This window comes from Sinohyriopsis cumingii, chromosome 17, assembly GCF_028554795.1.
Source record: "Sinohyriopsis cumingii isolate HCF-2022 chromosome 17, ASM2855479v2, whole genome shotgun sequence".
Classification (NCBI taxonomy): domain Eukaryota; kingdom Metazoa; phylum Mollusca; class Bivalvia; order Unionida; family Unionidae; genus Sinohyriopsis; species Sinohyriopsis cumingii.
The window spans coordinates 7996035-8008963 of record NC_142977.1 but is presented as its reverse complement, the minus strand read 5'-3'; the positions used below and the strand labels follow the sequence as shown (position 1 = coordinate 8008963).

The 12929-nt window shown below is 40.5% G+C and overlaps 1 protein-coding gene across 1 annotated transcript in view; it reads left to right on the top strand.

Moving 5' to 3' along the window:
- The window catches only part of LOC149777707 (steroid 17-alpha-hydroxylase/17,20 lyase-like), a 33193-nt gene extending 24589 nt beyond the window's left edge, over positions 1-8604 (top strand). Inside the window, exons 7-8 of the mRNA XM_089938758.1 lie at positions 5296-5423; positions 6432-8604. Of these exons, the coding sequence (XP_089794884.1) occupies positions 5296-5423; positions 6432-6639 (336 nt within the window). The 3' untranslated portion in view covers positions 6640-8604. The remainder of the gene's footprint in view (positions 1-5295; positions 5424-6431) is intronic.
- Positions 8605-12929: the final 4325 nt, after the last annotated feature.

Here is a 12929-nt window from a genome sequence, read left to right as displayed (position 1 = left end):
GCACTTGCCATTTGTCTTTAGGGCTTATAAACAAGACCACGTAATGAGCTTTGAGACTGATGGTGAGATGGGCTTTACTTTGTTGGCACAAATGTTGGGTGATGTAAATTATACTGGCATTACGATGATGGTCTTTGCGCGTAAGCCACAGCTTAGTTTCTTCTTCGTTTTCTCCTAACATATCGTCGAAGATGACAAGATGGGTTTGACTGGGGTCAGGCACGATCCCGTCCTTTTCGCCAGGAATGCCTTCCACAAACACGGTGAAATCGCCTTGACATTCTCGCAAGAGACTGTACGCCGTTTGCCACACTTTGTAATATCACAAGATCCGTTGAGGTAGACGATCAATCAAATGATGTTTATGGTTGATGGCCATTGCCAATTTGAGTTTGAGTTTGCAACAAGGATATAAACAATTGTGGACTATTTTAATGAGCAGTTGCATCGGTTACCTTCTTCCCAATCTTTCCCTGATATACTCTCCAACCGGCGCTCACGAGTAGCCTGGTGAAAGTCGTTCACGGTCCGTTATAAAAAAAAACTGATTTTTAGTGTCACGTTCAGGGTAACAGAGGCCCCATTCGTTATAAGTCCCAACCAACCACCAAATACGTTCCGATGCTCCTTTAATCTCCTCCGTTACGTGCATGTTGGATCCATTTGTCTTCACTGTTACACAAATAATGAAGCCAGCGTAGGACTTTGACCGAGTATTGATGTTTGACAAAGTTCTTCGTTTGAGGGCTGATGATAGCCAGAGTGTTTTCGGGCATGAATCGTTGGCGGTATACTAAAGAACACGCTTTGCAATGGTGCAGGCATCTTTCAAAGGATCGATCCCTCAGTGTTCCATGAATAAATCTCAAAATCTTCCACAGCAACGCCGTAAAATGTCCACATCGTAATGACAATACTTTAACATTTCTTCCTGAAAGTCGAGGAGGTCCGAGGCGTGAGTCTGATACCAAGAGTAGAAAGCTTCTCTTTGTTTGGTACGCATAGTGTTGTAGTTGTAGTTGTGAGCCTTGGGCAAAAGGGGTAGAAGGCAATTTTGATTTGCTTCGTTATTGAGAAAGTGCAGAAAATAACCTTTGGTCATTTCTGTCATTCCAAACGTTTTAGGCATTCGACTCAAAGGCATGGCCAAGTAACTGATCAGATCTTTAAACTGCACTGGTCCCACTTGCATGGAATGAGTTTGGGTCCGTTCAAAGTCACTTTCGGTCGTTCGGTACTTTGTTCTGTATAGTATCTCAAAAGAACTGTCCATCGTATCCCGCTAAATTTTGAACCATTACCGTGCCATGACGATGACAATCTCCGTAATGTTTTATATACTCTTGGCTCCACTTCTCGTCGATTGGGTCGAAGATCCATTTAGCGAAATCGGTTATCGTGTTCAGTTTCCGAAAGATTTTTTCACGTTCTTCAGGAATCAAGCTGCAGTGAGGGAAATGAATAAAGATTGGCTTCTCGTACGCTTGATGAGCAGTAAGTGATTAATAATGTGAATGCTGGTCTCTTGCATTCATTCTAAATCTAAAATGATGATATTTCCTAATTTTGGGTCATCTTCCTTCTCTTGTTTAGAATGGTATTTTCGAATGTAGTTGTTGTTGGTAACAGGTTGGACTGACAAACGTTCGCTGACAAGCAAGGCAATGCACTCGTTCTTGTCCTTCGTCCAGACAGTTTCAAGACGCCAAACATTCCTCACATTTCGATCCACAATGTTTGTGTTGATCTCGATTGTTATAGGCATAGTCTCATTTCTCACAGTAATATCTGTATCCCAGGTGTGGGGCGTTACTGGTAATGGCATCGATATGCTCATCACGATAGGCGTGAATGTATTGCCAGTCTTTGAATTATTTCCTCGAAACAACAAGGTCCGCGCACTTCTTAAGGATGAACCTTTAAGGTGTAGCGTGGAGCTAAGACGTCTTGAAATTTTTGCGTTTCAGGAATAGCAAAGGGTGTGTCTTTGGATAGCTCATCATGTTGTAAGAATAGTTCTGCATCACTTCTTTGTTTGACTCTGTTCGATTTTCGAATGATCTCGCAGACTCTTTTCCCTTCTACCAAGTCGTTCTTGGCGGCATATGTTCGTCCCATCACGACAGCAATGTATAAACACATCTTGTTCTGAGGATTGTTAATTCATACGAGAATCTTTCTGCGAAGATCGTCTACCAATAACACCATTTTGTCTCCTGTCCCTTGTGGAATTGAAACGTGGATCATGAGCAGTGTCGCTTTTTCATCGGTGATATGAAACTTGTTGTTGGATTGTTGCACGTGTTGAATCTTGTCGATAACTTTTGAAGGTGTCATATATGTTGGGCTGCTAAACTCGATAAGAAACGGGGGATTTCAAACTATCACGATGAATGGAAAGTCGCAAGCGATCGTCTTCTCTGGCGTCATATTTTCGTTTCAGTGTGGTTAACAGAGAATCCCACACATCGGCGATGAACTCTTCTGCTTTCTCCAGCAGTATATTGGACTTGAAATATTTAAACTTCACCGTGTGAGTGTAAGCCATGATTCTAAATTTTCTAGATAACAGCCTTTCCGTCCCTCGAATATAATAGTACTTTTCAGGGATTATTGGTGGTGAAGTTTGGTTGAGTGTAGACTCTCTGGGTATGGATTCTTGCTCACTCATGTCATCTTCAAAATCGCTGACATGAATTTGAGTCAAGACTTCAGCTACTGTGGGAGGCGATGAATCCCATTCTGCCCCTTACTTTCTTCTCCTTTCTCGTCGAAATGTTTCATCTTGACTGCAAAAAGTCAACTGAATATATTTTGAACGCCATGGGCACCTTGATATCTATGTCAGACCAGTGTTTGTATAAAGGGCCAGTGTCTTCCCTCTTAGTATTAATTTCACCCTTAAACCGACCAGAACGATGAAAAAGCCCACACAGATTGAACTTCTCATCAGAGCTTTGCGAGCTGCCATATGAAACGTTTCTTCAGACAAGCCGACGTACTACTCCCCCTCCTTCTGTGACAAAAGTAAAGATACTTGCTATTTCTGTAAGAAGAAAGGGCAGGGCTACAGAGTTTCCAGACTGTCAAAAAAACAAGACAAGTTCCAGAAGAGACAAAAGTCAAGGTACCTGTTATCATTATCAAGAAAACGGACATTGATCTTCAGAATGCCCTAACAAACAACAGAAGCAAGAGGAAAAGAGGGGTTCGGAACAGAAAGAACAGGTATCCTCCCAAAATGAAGAACCCAAACACGTCGAGAAGGAGAAAAAAAGAGATGAAAAGAAGACGAGAAGAAAAAGAGGAAGAATAGGATGAGAAAAAAAGAGAGTAAACAAAGACGCAGAAGAAGTCTATAAACTATTTGAAGTGTTGTTTTGTGAATTGGATTGTAAAATTTGTACCGGAATAGACCAGAACTAAAACGTAAGCGTCTCTTGGTTTTGATTGTTTAGAATATGAGCCTAGACCTTCACTCACACATTCACAATTGTACATCATGGAGCGAGAAAAGGATTATGAGTTGTAATTGATTTTGGCAAAATGAATAATATCTCTTTCTGATTGAAGTGGGTGGCCCTGAAAAGAACCGTTGGGTATTTAACAAACAAACTCAGGTAGGTAATCTACTTTAACTGCCTTAAGCTTTTCTCCACAGCCAAGACCAACTTCTGGACTTGCTTCTGTGAATGATTCAGCAGAAATTACTAGAGGTGGTATCTCAGGCGTGGTAACAGGATTGGACTGTTTGGCTCGGGAAGGTCATTTTCTCTTGGGTCGTAATAAAGAAGTATGATAGATTTGTTTCAGGCTCCTTAACTCTGCCAAAATATCTAAGAGTATCGTCACCATTTGACTTTCACTGTCCTCTGTTTCTCTTAGACCGTGTTTCTTCTCTGCTGTTCTTCCTGTCGTTTCATTCTTTCCTCTTTTACTTCTCGCTAATGCCGTTGAAGGAGAAAGGCTTGTTCTGCTTCTTTCAGCTGATGCAAAAACATTCTTAAATTCTTATTTCTGCCTCTGTTTAAAACCCTTGACTTGTGGTAAAAAAGGAGACGGTGGCAAAGGTACTGGCATCGGAACAAATTCATGCGAAGAAGAAAGAAAACCGACTAGATACCAATTAAAATCGGTCTCTTTTGAAGCAAGTCTGTGTTGACTTTATTAGCCGATGCTGTATCATCGCTTCTCGTCTTCATGGCCAGTGCACCCCTAACATCGTCTTCTTAGGTACCGTCATGTTTGAAAACTATCGCATGGATCACAGAGCAAACACGCTAGCACATCTATGCAGGGAATTTGACATCACAGGCAACTCTCTTCGGATTGGAAGACAGACTCAACACTGTGACTGAATTTTGTAACGGATGTTTTGATTGGTGAAAACAAACACTCAATCCGTTTGGATCCGTACTTCCACTATATATAACGGCAGTTCATTTCATTCCCTTCACCTGTTCTGCTCACAAGATGTTGACTAATGTTGAAGCATCTACTCTGGTATCGTTGATGCTGTTCCGTATGACTTACCCATGTATGTCAAATCATCCGGATCACCGATACGATCGTTTGGAAAAGAAATATGTATGTGGAGAGACATTGTTGTTTGAATAGAGTCCTCATCTACGGTCCAGATGTCAGAAGAAGTTTGATGTAGGCAAGAAGAAGACCCATGCGATGTCCTCTATGTTAACAAAATAATATCAACATAAAAACCAAAGGCTTTTTTCAGGGCCACTCATATGCATCGAAAAAATTTGCTTTCTTGTTTTAATTTTGTTTAGTCTGTTGTATAGATCTTTGTATAATATATAGATGGTCATTCATGTTTGTATGTTGTGTTATATATGTCTATGTCCCGCCAGTCCCGTTCCCGCCAAGCGTTCTATGTATTTTTCCCGCTGTTTGGTCAAATTGATTTCAGCCTCTTGCTACATTGTTACCGATCTTCAGTACCGTGACGTCACCTCACCTGTTCCATTCCTATTGTCCATATACAGTCCCTATACTTTCTGTCCCTAAACAGGCCAATTATTTCCATGGTAAAGTCCCATTGTCCCCAAAGTGCCGGTACCCTATTCCCCATGTTAAATTCCCATTGTCCCTAATCATGCCCATGACCTTTTCGACTGAGATTTCCATTTTCCCTAAACAGCCTTCTATTACTACTGACCTATATATTATCCTTGACTTAGAGAAATACCTAATGTTAAATACTATATACTATAGCGATGCCATCCAAATTTGTTTGCTTTCATGCGTATTTGAGCACGATTTGTCTTGGTTTCCTAGATAATGATCAACATCTGGACGATTCATCATGATGCATCGATATGGGGCGACCCCTGGGTATTCCGGCCTGAACGTTTCCTTGACGACAACGGTAAACTCTTGCCGGCAGAACATACTCTGAGACAATCGTAAGTTTAGGCTAATCAACACTTAGCGACAGCTCCACGCCTAGGATTCTGATTTTATATAATCTTCTGGCTTTAAGACAATCGTAAGTGTAGATTAATCGACACTTAGCAATAGCTCCACGCCTAGGATTCAGAAATTATATAATCTACAGGCTCGAAGACAATCGCACGTGTAGATTAATCGACACTTAGCAACAGCTCCACTCCTAGGATTATCGTATTATATAATCTACATGCTCTAAGACAATCGTTAAGTGTAGACTAATTGACACTTAGCAACAGCTACACGCCTAGGATTCTGGTTTTATATAATCTTCTGGCTTTAAGAGAATCGTAAGTGTAGATTAGTTGACACTTAGCAACAGCTCCACTCCTAGGATTATCGTATTATATAATTTACAAGCTCTAAGACAATCGTAAGTGTAGGTTAATCGACTCTTATCAACAGCTCCACGCCTAGGATTCTGGTTTTATATAATCTTCTGGCTCTAAGACAATCTTAAGTGTAGACTAATCGACATTTAATAACAGTGCCGTGCAAACGATTGCTTAAAGGTAATCTCTCAAACCCTTTTCTGAATATCGCTTTAGTAATTATTCTCTATCCAAAGAACACATGCCGACGATAGAGTATTATCCTTAGATATTCAACAGTGCATGGGAACAGGAATTACTTTTAATTCGTGAGGTGTAAATATACACCACTTTGAACAGATGAGCGTATCTATAAGCTGACTGGCAAATTTGTATCATTATCGTCTTCTCTACATCTTTAAATACTTTAAGTTACAAACTTGCTTTAATCTACCTTTTATAACGATGAAAGCAAAAACTGTAAATCGCAGCACAAACAAAGCTATACTCCATTAGCTCCAGGAACCATAAAAACAACGTATAAAAAGTTTTCCATTAACATTGAGAGTATATTTTAGGCAATCACCAATTATATTATGTTTCCGTGTGTTTCAATTTAGAAAATACTTTAATTTTCGTTCGTCCTAATTTTAGACTGATGAATTTTGGAGCCGGACCAAGGAGTTGTGTCGGTGAAGACCTGGCGAGCTCACGGATATTCCTCTACCTGACTACACTTGTACAGAAATTTGACCTACTTCAGTCGGAAGTAGGCAATGGAATTTCGGACGACCCTCGGGCCTTCCTTCCCGGTGGTGTATTGCGACCTCCTGATTACATGATGCGAGCAGTTGCCAGATAAAATTAATAGTTTTCAAGATACTTTGCTTCATTTTGTTTATGAACTATATATGTTTGTCTGTATGTTTATATATCTGCATGTACAAATGTAAAGTCAAACGTTAAATGTATGCCCTCTATGAGACTGACCCGTCAAAAAAATGATAATATTAGATGCTGACATACTATCAAAAGTAGAAAGAAATATTCAATTGTATACCCGCCTATTGCATGAAAAAGGATAATTTGTTACCTGTCAAGCTTATTAATGACAATAATTCTTTTTCTTTTTGTGGGAGTTGTTTGCAAAAAAATTATAAAATCTTGTTTAAAAAATAAATGTTATTAAAGGTGCCGCAAAAAATAATGGCATAAAGTTTTAATCGTTCAATTTCAAAAGTACCGTTTATTGTAGAATTGTTTTAAAACATACAATTTTGCTTGTGGTTTTGAGAGAGTGTGTGTACGGCACCCCCGGAATACATATTGCAAAAACTCGCGTGAGCTGTATTACATGTATGTAGATGTTTGAGTTTCATGTTACGTCAATTTTATGTTACGACAACTTTATCGAAAGGCTTCCGTATAAACATCAACATGACGTACACTTTCATGAAGGTTGAATATAATAAAATAATTGGTTAGCCGTTAGGAAAGTGTGAATAAAATGCAAGATACAGGTAAACATACCACATCTGTTAAAGATAGGGACAAACAACATTTTGCGTATCAAAAGCAATCATTCATGAAATGTGTCAAGCTTTTATTTGGTAGAAAAACATGAATATGGAGTAGAAATAGGCAGACGAAGACAACGAATGGCCAGTATTAACTCTAAACACATACTCAATATAGCATTTAAAAGTGCTATTTATTAAACTCGTTGCATATTTTGTAAAGATCCATATACATGTAACATTTCGTTTGTTCCACTGAGAAATACAAGAAAATTTGGATACTTCCTCTCCCAGGAGCCGGTCAATCATCGGGGTTCCGTGCAAAATGTAAGAAATGTGGATGCTTTTTGGTCACCTACCAACATGAGCAACACTGGATCCCACTGAGGAAAGAAGCAAATGTATGTAAGTGGTGGCACACATAAAGACCATCCTTTATCAAACAAACTGCACCCGATTAATAGCTGGCGGTTCTTTGAACCTCATGAAATGTATATATTATCTTTCTGCACAATTATATGTTCTCAAATTTGTTAATTATTCTTTGTGATTACACTTACTCTATTCCCATGTCAGTATTAGTTTTGAAAAGTCATACAGAAAGTATATGTGTTTGGAATCTAAATTTGTTCAAAGCAGATTGGAGCTCGCAAGTAATCAAATGTCTTCATCTGAAATGACGTGAAGGGAGGAGACTTGGCCCTAAACGTTTCTTGACTTTTTAAAAGTTGTTACCTTATTCCAAGCATTCACATAATACAACAATCTTAGTTTTATGGATTAATCCAATACCAAACTGTTCCTTACACATCAAAAGTCAAATCCTCTTATATCGATCAGCAACTGTTAGAATGTTCCTCTACTTATTTCTGACAGTGACATGCTGTAAAATTACTTGCAAGAAAGAAAGAAGTGACCAATTATGCCCAAGAGTTGTGATCCTGAATTCAAACGTCTAGGGACAAATGTAACTTTTAAATCTTTGTTAGTGACAGTGCTATAAGAAGAACCCGGCACCGAGGACAACCACTCCCTTCAGGACAGGACTGTCATAGAAATTCCTGAAAGACCATTCCGGGAGAACCCATGTGTGAATGTACCCAATGTAGAGACTTTAAGAACATTACACACTGTACCTATGACACCTTGGTTACGAAAAAAACATGTTGTACAGTGACTTGTTTGTATCCCACTTTGATCGTTTCAATGTGTTTATTATTTCTGTACTTAACCATTTGGCTTTTATGTACTTTTGTCTTTTCGTGTTGTTGCATTTTAAGAAATAAACGTGCCCGGAAAAAGGATAAAAACTCTTGTCTTGTCTGTTTTCGGGACAAAAGTGACATTCCCTGAACTATGGCTACCTCTACTGTCTCTTCTCCCTCCTCCTTTACTTTCAAAGTCATCGACGATCACTTAGATCGTGCCAGTTGAGAGGCCCTATGTCTTCGTCATCCTTTTAACATGTTAAATGCCGGACCTAGTGGTTCAGGCAAAACCGAATTTGTCAAACGTTTGATCGAACATCAACATCATTTGATCGATCGTCCACCTCAACGGATCGTGTGGTGTTACAAAGAGTGGCAGTTGGTATAAAGCCTCCTGCGAGAAAGTCAAGGCGATTTCATCGTGTTTGTGGAAGGCATTCCTAGCAAAAACCACTCGTTCGTGTCTGACCCCAGTCAAGCTCATCTGGTCATTTTCGACGACATGTTAGGAGAAGACGAAGAAGATATTAAAATGTCGTTTACGCGCAAAGGGCATCATCATAATGTCAGTGTCATTCACATTACCCATATTTTGTTTCAACAAAGTACAGCCCATCGCACCATCAGTCTCAATGTTCATTACGTCGTCTTGTTTAAAAGCCGAAGAGATAAATCGCAAGTGCAAGTCTTAGCCAAGCAGTTACGAACAGCTTGGCTGACTCATGCGTACCACAATGTCACTCAAACCCCACACCCTTATTTACCCGTGGATTTACACACACACCCCCACCAGACTATTTGCGATTTCGTACCCATCTGTTTCACGATCGGAGCAAAGATAGCGTTCTCGTCGTGTACACGCCCCGGTAGTCGACTTGACAAAAGAAATCTATAATAACTTTGGACACTTTCAGTCTGTCACACACAACGCAAAGATGACGTCCATTCAGTCTCGTCTTCCCGTCAAATTGATTCGTGCATTTTGTGCGGCATCAGTCGCGAAATAAAATTCACATATACCTCCTCATGTCTTAGAAGCCAGTCTCAAAGAAGTATTACGACGCTTTATGATGACAACGTGTCAAGTATTGCAAGGAATCATTCACATTCCTCATGAAACTCAACGCTTTTTGAGAGCAACAAAGTAGCCTTGACGCAAATGGCTGATCCTCGCATCGAAACTCAAACCAAAAAACAAATCCCTTTGAAACCTGGAGGTAGCGATTCTTTAGGAGGTGTCATCATTCGCTCCGTCTTAAAATGCGATCATACTGCTCCCAATGTTAAAAATATGCCACTCCTAAAAAAGCTAAACGAACCCCAAAGAAGAAAAAGGGCAACAATGTCAAGACCATGTCACAACCCCAGAAAAGAAAAGTCCACAAAAAAGGAAAAGTTCTCAGAAACATAAAAGCCCCCAGAACACAGTTTCTACCCGCAAGAGAGACACTTCGTCCAGGACCCAACCTTACATTCGTAATGTTGATGAAACAATGGAAACCCACGTCTCCAAGAACTTCTTTAGCGGTGACATCCTCGTCCTCTTTAGCTACAGTGTTAGCTGCTCACAACGTACCTGCTCCCAAAATCATAGTCCTAGAGAGATCGTGCATGTTACACAGTTTACTGAATTTCTTCAAGCAAGAACTGTCTCGATTTAGTCCGTTACGAACCCCTCCACGACGTCTGATGCCAGTCATCAAGTTAATACGATCTTAAGACAATCAGTGGGGACGCGTTCCAGCATAACATAGACCTGAGGCAAAAAATGGGAATCAGTGTTTTTGTGCTCCTGAATACCAAAAGGTGTCACCCCCAGAAGCCATCCCTCTTCTAACCCCAAAGGAAAGAAAAGAAAAGGACTGCCTCCTCGTTTAATCAAACATGGGGACATATTGTCCGTCCTTCCCAATGCGCATCCACCCTTGCGGGGAAAAAAACTAATTCAAACAAAGACGTCATCAATACCGTGTACGAATGCTGTTCGAACGTCTTGAAAGGTACGATACCTTTGTTTAAACACCAGATAAAAATGATTAGCCAAACATCGCCACGTTCTTTGCCAAATCGTTCAAAAGAAAATACCCATTCGTCAGCCCCACGAATACCTGAGGAAGAAGAGGTACGGGAAGTCTTTTAAACACCGTCAGCAGCTCCCATTCCTAGTAAGATTGTGGCGCCCTTGTTGACTCTTTCCCCTACACCCAATGAGAAGGACTGAAAGTTTGGGTTAAAAAGGCAATGTCCACTCCTTCTTCGATAGAAATGAAAAAGAAAGAAGGAAAAGAAGAAGTGAAAAAAGAAAAGACCAAAGCCATTCCATTACCACCTCAACCACCAGTTAAGGGATTGTATCGTGCTGCCAAAATCCGACTGAATAGTCTCCGTTTATCTTAAGTGCAAGGATGGTAGCAAGAACAAGCCATATACACTATATATAAACTCATTCGACGAAACTTTTCCAGAACTCTCACCCGAGTGGAGGACAACTATCGTCATTAGCAAGCCGCTTTAGCCGATGTCTCTCATTTGTGTCATCGACGTATTTTCTAAATGTGCATGGGCCATTGACTTACAAATCGAGCAGTAAATTAGTGCGATTCCTCAAACTGGCGGTGAAACAAAGCGAACGTCACCATCTTCGACGGCAAGCCGATAAAGGCACCGAATTTCTGAACCAAGCTTTCAAAAAAGAATTAGACAAACGAGACGTTCATCTTTTCACCACCGAGATTCCCGAAACCAAAGCCAGCATTGTGGGTCGTTTTTAAAGCAGCTTGAAAGAACGCATGTGGAAATACTTTCCTCATCTAAACATTCTTAAGTACATTAACGTCCTACCACACTTGGTTCAAGCGTACAACCAATCTTACCATCGGAGCATCGGACGTGCCCCTCAAGAAGTGACTACCGACAACTAAGTGACCCTTTTTGAGCGGCTGTTTTGTCCGTCCCAGATGGTGGCTGTCCCCAAGAAAAGTAGATTCTTGGCAGCAGAAGATTGGGTGTGCATTGGCAAAACCAAAGGCACTTTCGACAAAGGTTACATACAAAACTGGACCAACGAATTGTTTCGTGTCACTAGATGAGTGAGTGGTCGTCATCCTGCCGTCTATAAATTGGAAGACATAAACGAGGAAGTGTTAAAAGGGACGTTTTACTTGCCCGAGGTATAACGCCTGACCATAAAAGAAGACTAAGTGTATGACATCGAAATCATTCTCGAACAAAGAACGCGTAAAGTTGGAAAACAACGTCGAGAAGAAGTCAAAGTGCTTTGGAAAGTATATCCTACAAGTTTTGATTCTTTGATTGACGCTTCGCAGGTCATCGGCTATAAAAAGAGGTGCCTTTTAGGCCCTTCGACACAGCCTCGACCGCAGTGACCACTTCGTCACATAGTTCTTCTCTGCAAGATCTATAAAACCAACCCTTGTGGGTGTGGTGGAGAACGTATGCCTAAAACGCAAATCGCCTTTTTCTGCCAAAACATTGTGGTGTATTGTGTCCTCGGTGCGGCCTTTGCCAATTTTAGTTTGCAACAAGCAGACTAACAATTGTGGACCATTTTACTGAGCAATTGCATCGGCTACCTTTTTCTTATTCCTTCCCTGAAATACTTCTGGTACGGGAACAACGGGACTCTTGCGTTCAGCGTCAGTCACCGGTCCAACAACATTAACATTTTGGGCGGAGACACTCCTCTGACTTCCAGTGACCCCTCGGACAGTAGCAGAACTCTGGAATTATAAACAACAATAACCAATTTTACTTAACGCTACCCAGTGACAGTCCCACGGAGGTGTTTCCAATAACACCGTTATTACACGGACATATTACCTCATACCATCCAATTAGATCATGAAGCCTATTTGAAAGTGGCTTTGCTGGAAAAGATTTACCCCACACAAATTAAAAAATCTCTGAAACTCAAAACATATTCCAGATCGAAATCCTGAAAGCCCAGTTGCAAAAAGAAAGAAATACAGAATTGGGTTTTCAAGTGACAAAAGGTTAGCAAGCAATCCATCATTCAGTATTTACACGTTGAAAATTCTGTCAGGCTATTATTTTTGCGGTGAACATTTGGTGGACACAATTGCTGAGGTTCGAGGTAGCATTTTGGCAAAGCCCCGAAAGGAGTCAAAAGAAGTGTTAATATTGAGTACCATAAATTGGCTTTTCACCTACAGATAAAATTTCAAGATACCGATACGTTGTCCTTCAGGTTTAATGGCAATTTGTTTGAAATTTTGGGTGGACATCCACAGATGTAACACACAATCTGAGCCCAAACATCAACAGTAATATGGATTTTACGGAGCTTTTGGATCCCTGTAGAATTGAACGAAGGACTCAATTTGATATTTGAGTACTCCGATGTAGTGGATTACAATGTGGTGGGGCAAACCTCCGTACCGTTACTG